General features: G+C 36.0%; 1 protein-coding gene across 1 annotated transcript; it reads right to left on the bottom strand.

Annotated features, from left to right (window-relative positions):
* Positions 1 to 495: 495 nt before the first annotated feature.
* On the bottom strand, positions 496 to 739 carry LOC130842088 (40S ribosomal protein S29-like). Its single transcript, XM_057718745.1, has one exon. It carries the CDS (start codon positions 724 to 726, stop codon positions 556 to 558), a length of 171 nt encoding a protein of 56 aa, XP_057574728.1. The 5' UTR covers positions 727 to 739; the 3' UTR covers positions 496 to 555.
* Between the last annotated feature and the right edge of the window lie 873 nt (positions 740 to 1,612).

Below are 1,612 nucleotides of genomic sequence, written 5' to 3'. Positions count from 1 at the left end.
TAGCCATTCTGACTGGTATGAGGTGATATCTCATTGTGGTTTCGATTTGCATTTCCCTGATGATTGGTGATGTTGAGCATCTTTTTATGTGCCTGTTGGCCAAATATATGCCTTCTTTGGAAAAATGCCTGTTCAGGTCCTCTGCCTATTTTTTTAATGGGGTTGGATTTTTTGTTTTTTTTTGTTTTTTGATATTGAGTTGTATGAATTCTTTATATATTTTGAATATTAACCCCTTATTGGACATATCATTTGCAAATATCTTCTCCCATCCAGCAGGTTGCCTTTTCCTTTTGCTGCTGATTTCTTTCACTGTGCAAAAGGTTTTAAATTTGGTTAGGTAATATATGGACATACATTAAAAATAGCTTTTAAAATCTCTTTTGTGAATATATGCAAGCCTCTTCCCTTTATTTGTGTCATCTTTCCTTTTGTCCTAAAACTGTCCATGCAGTTTTTTTTTGAAGTTTTAAAATTTTATTTTATGTACAAAGAGTGAGCATTCTTTCTGAAGACGGTAGATATGCTGGATGACACATTCAAGGAAGTTCACACTTAGTCCAACTTGATGAAGCCGATGTCCTTCGCGTACTGGCGGAAACACTGGCGGCACATATTCAGGCCGTACTTCCGGATCAGGCGGTGCCGGTTGGAGCAGACGCGGCAAGAGCGAGAACCCTGTCCGAATTTCCTCCGGTGGCTCCAGTAGAGCTGCTGGTGACCCATGTTGCTTTCTCGAAGGTGAGGAGGCAAAAGGAAAGAGGCGGCGCACGCAGGCGCTCTTCAAAAATTTTCCAGGCACAGTTTACCCAGAAGGCCGTGCTGACAAAGGACGCGTGCGCAGTGCGGGCTGCGCCGCCTCGCCGTTGTTGTCCATGCAGTTTTAAAATTTTATTCTTCTCTTCAAATCTTAGCTATTTTGATGTTTTCTATTAATTTCTGTTTCTATTTTTATACTTTTTACTTCTACTTTATTAGAATTTATTTAGTTCTTTTTCTAACAGCTTATGATATATATTTAATTTCTCCTATAAATATTAACAAAAAATTCCTCCAGCTACCTCAAGTATTTTGGTTTTTTTCTGAGTATATTTAGATTTCCATTATGATTTCTTCTTTGACCCATGAATTATTTAGAGTGATGTCTTAAAATATCCAGATATATTTTCTAATTATCTTTTTTGTTATTTCTAACTTGATTGTATTGTATGATGTCAGATTTTTGAAATTTGCTGAGATTTTCTTTATTGCACAGTGCATGGCAACCTTTTATGACAGTTTTATAGGAGCTTAAGAAGAATGTGTTATACACACATTTGGGAATATGGTTTTTACATGTTCATTAAATCAGGCTTGTTAATTGGATTCATGGGAACTTCCGTGTGTGTGTTGAAATCTCCCACTGAGCTTGTGGATTTGAACATTTATCCTATAATTCTTTCAGGCCCCTTTACCATATAAATATATATATACGGAGGCTATTTTAAGAAACTCAAAGGTTAGAATAGTTTTATTCATCCTAAGATTGATCCTTTTATTATGCAGTGACCCCCTTTTCTTACTGAGAGTGCATTTAGTTTGAACTGTCTTTTGTCTGATATATTATTATTAT

This window comes from Hippopotamus amphibius, chromosome X, assembly GCF_030028045.1.
Source record: "Hippopotamus amphibius kiboko isolate mHipAmp2 chromosome X, mHipAmp2.hap2, whole genome shotgun sequence".
NCBI lineage: Eukaryota > Metazoa > Chordata > Mammalia > Artiodactyla > Hippopotamidae > Hippopotamus > Hippopotamus amphibius.
This window is presented reverse-complemented; position numbering and strand designations above follow the sequence as displayed.

Coding starts and splice junctions, on each gene's coding strand:
- LOC130842088 (XM_057718745.1), bottom strand. CDS start 726: ATGGGTCACCAGCAGCTCTACTGGAGCCACCGGAGGAAATTCGGACAG.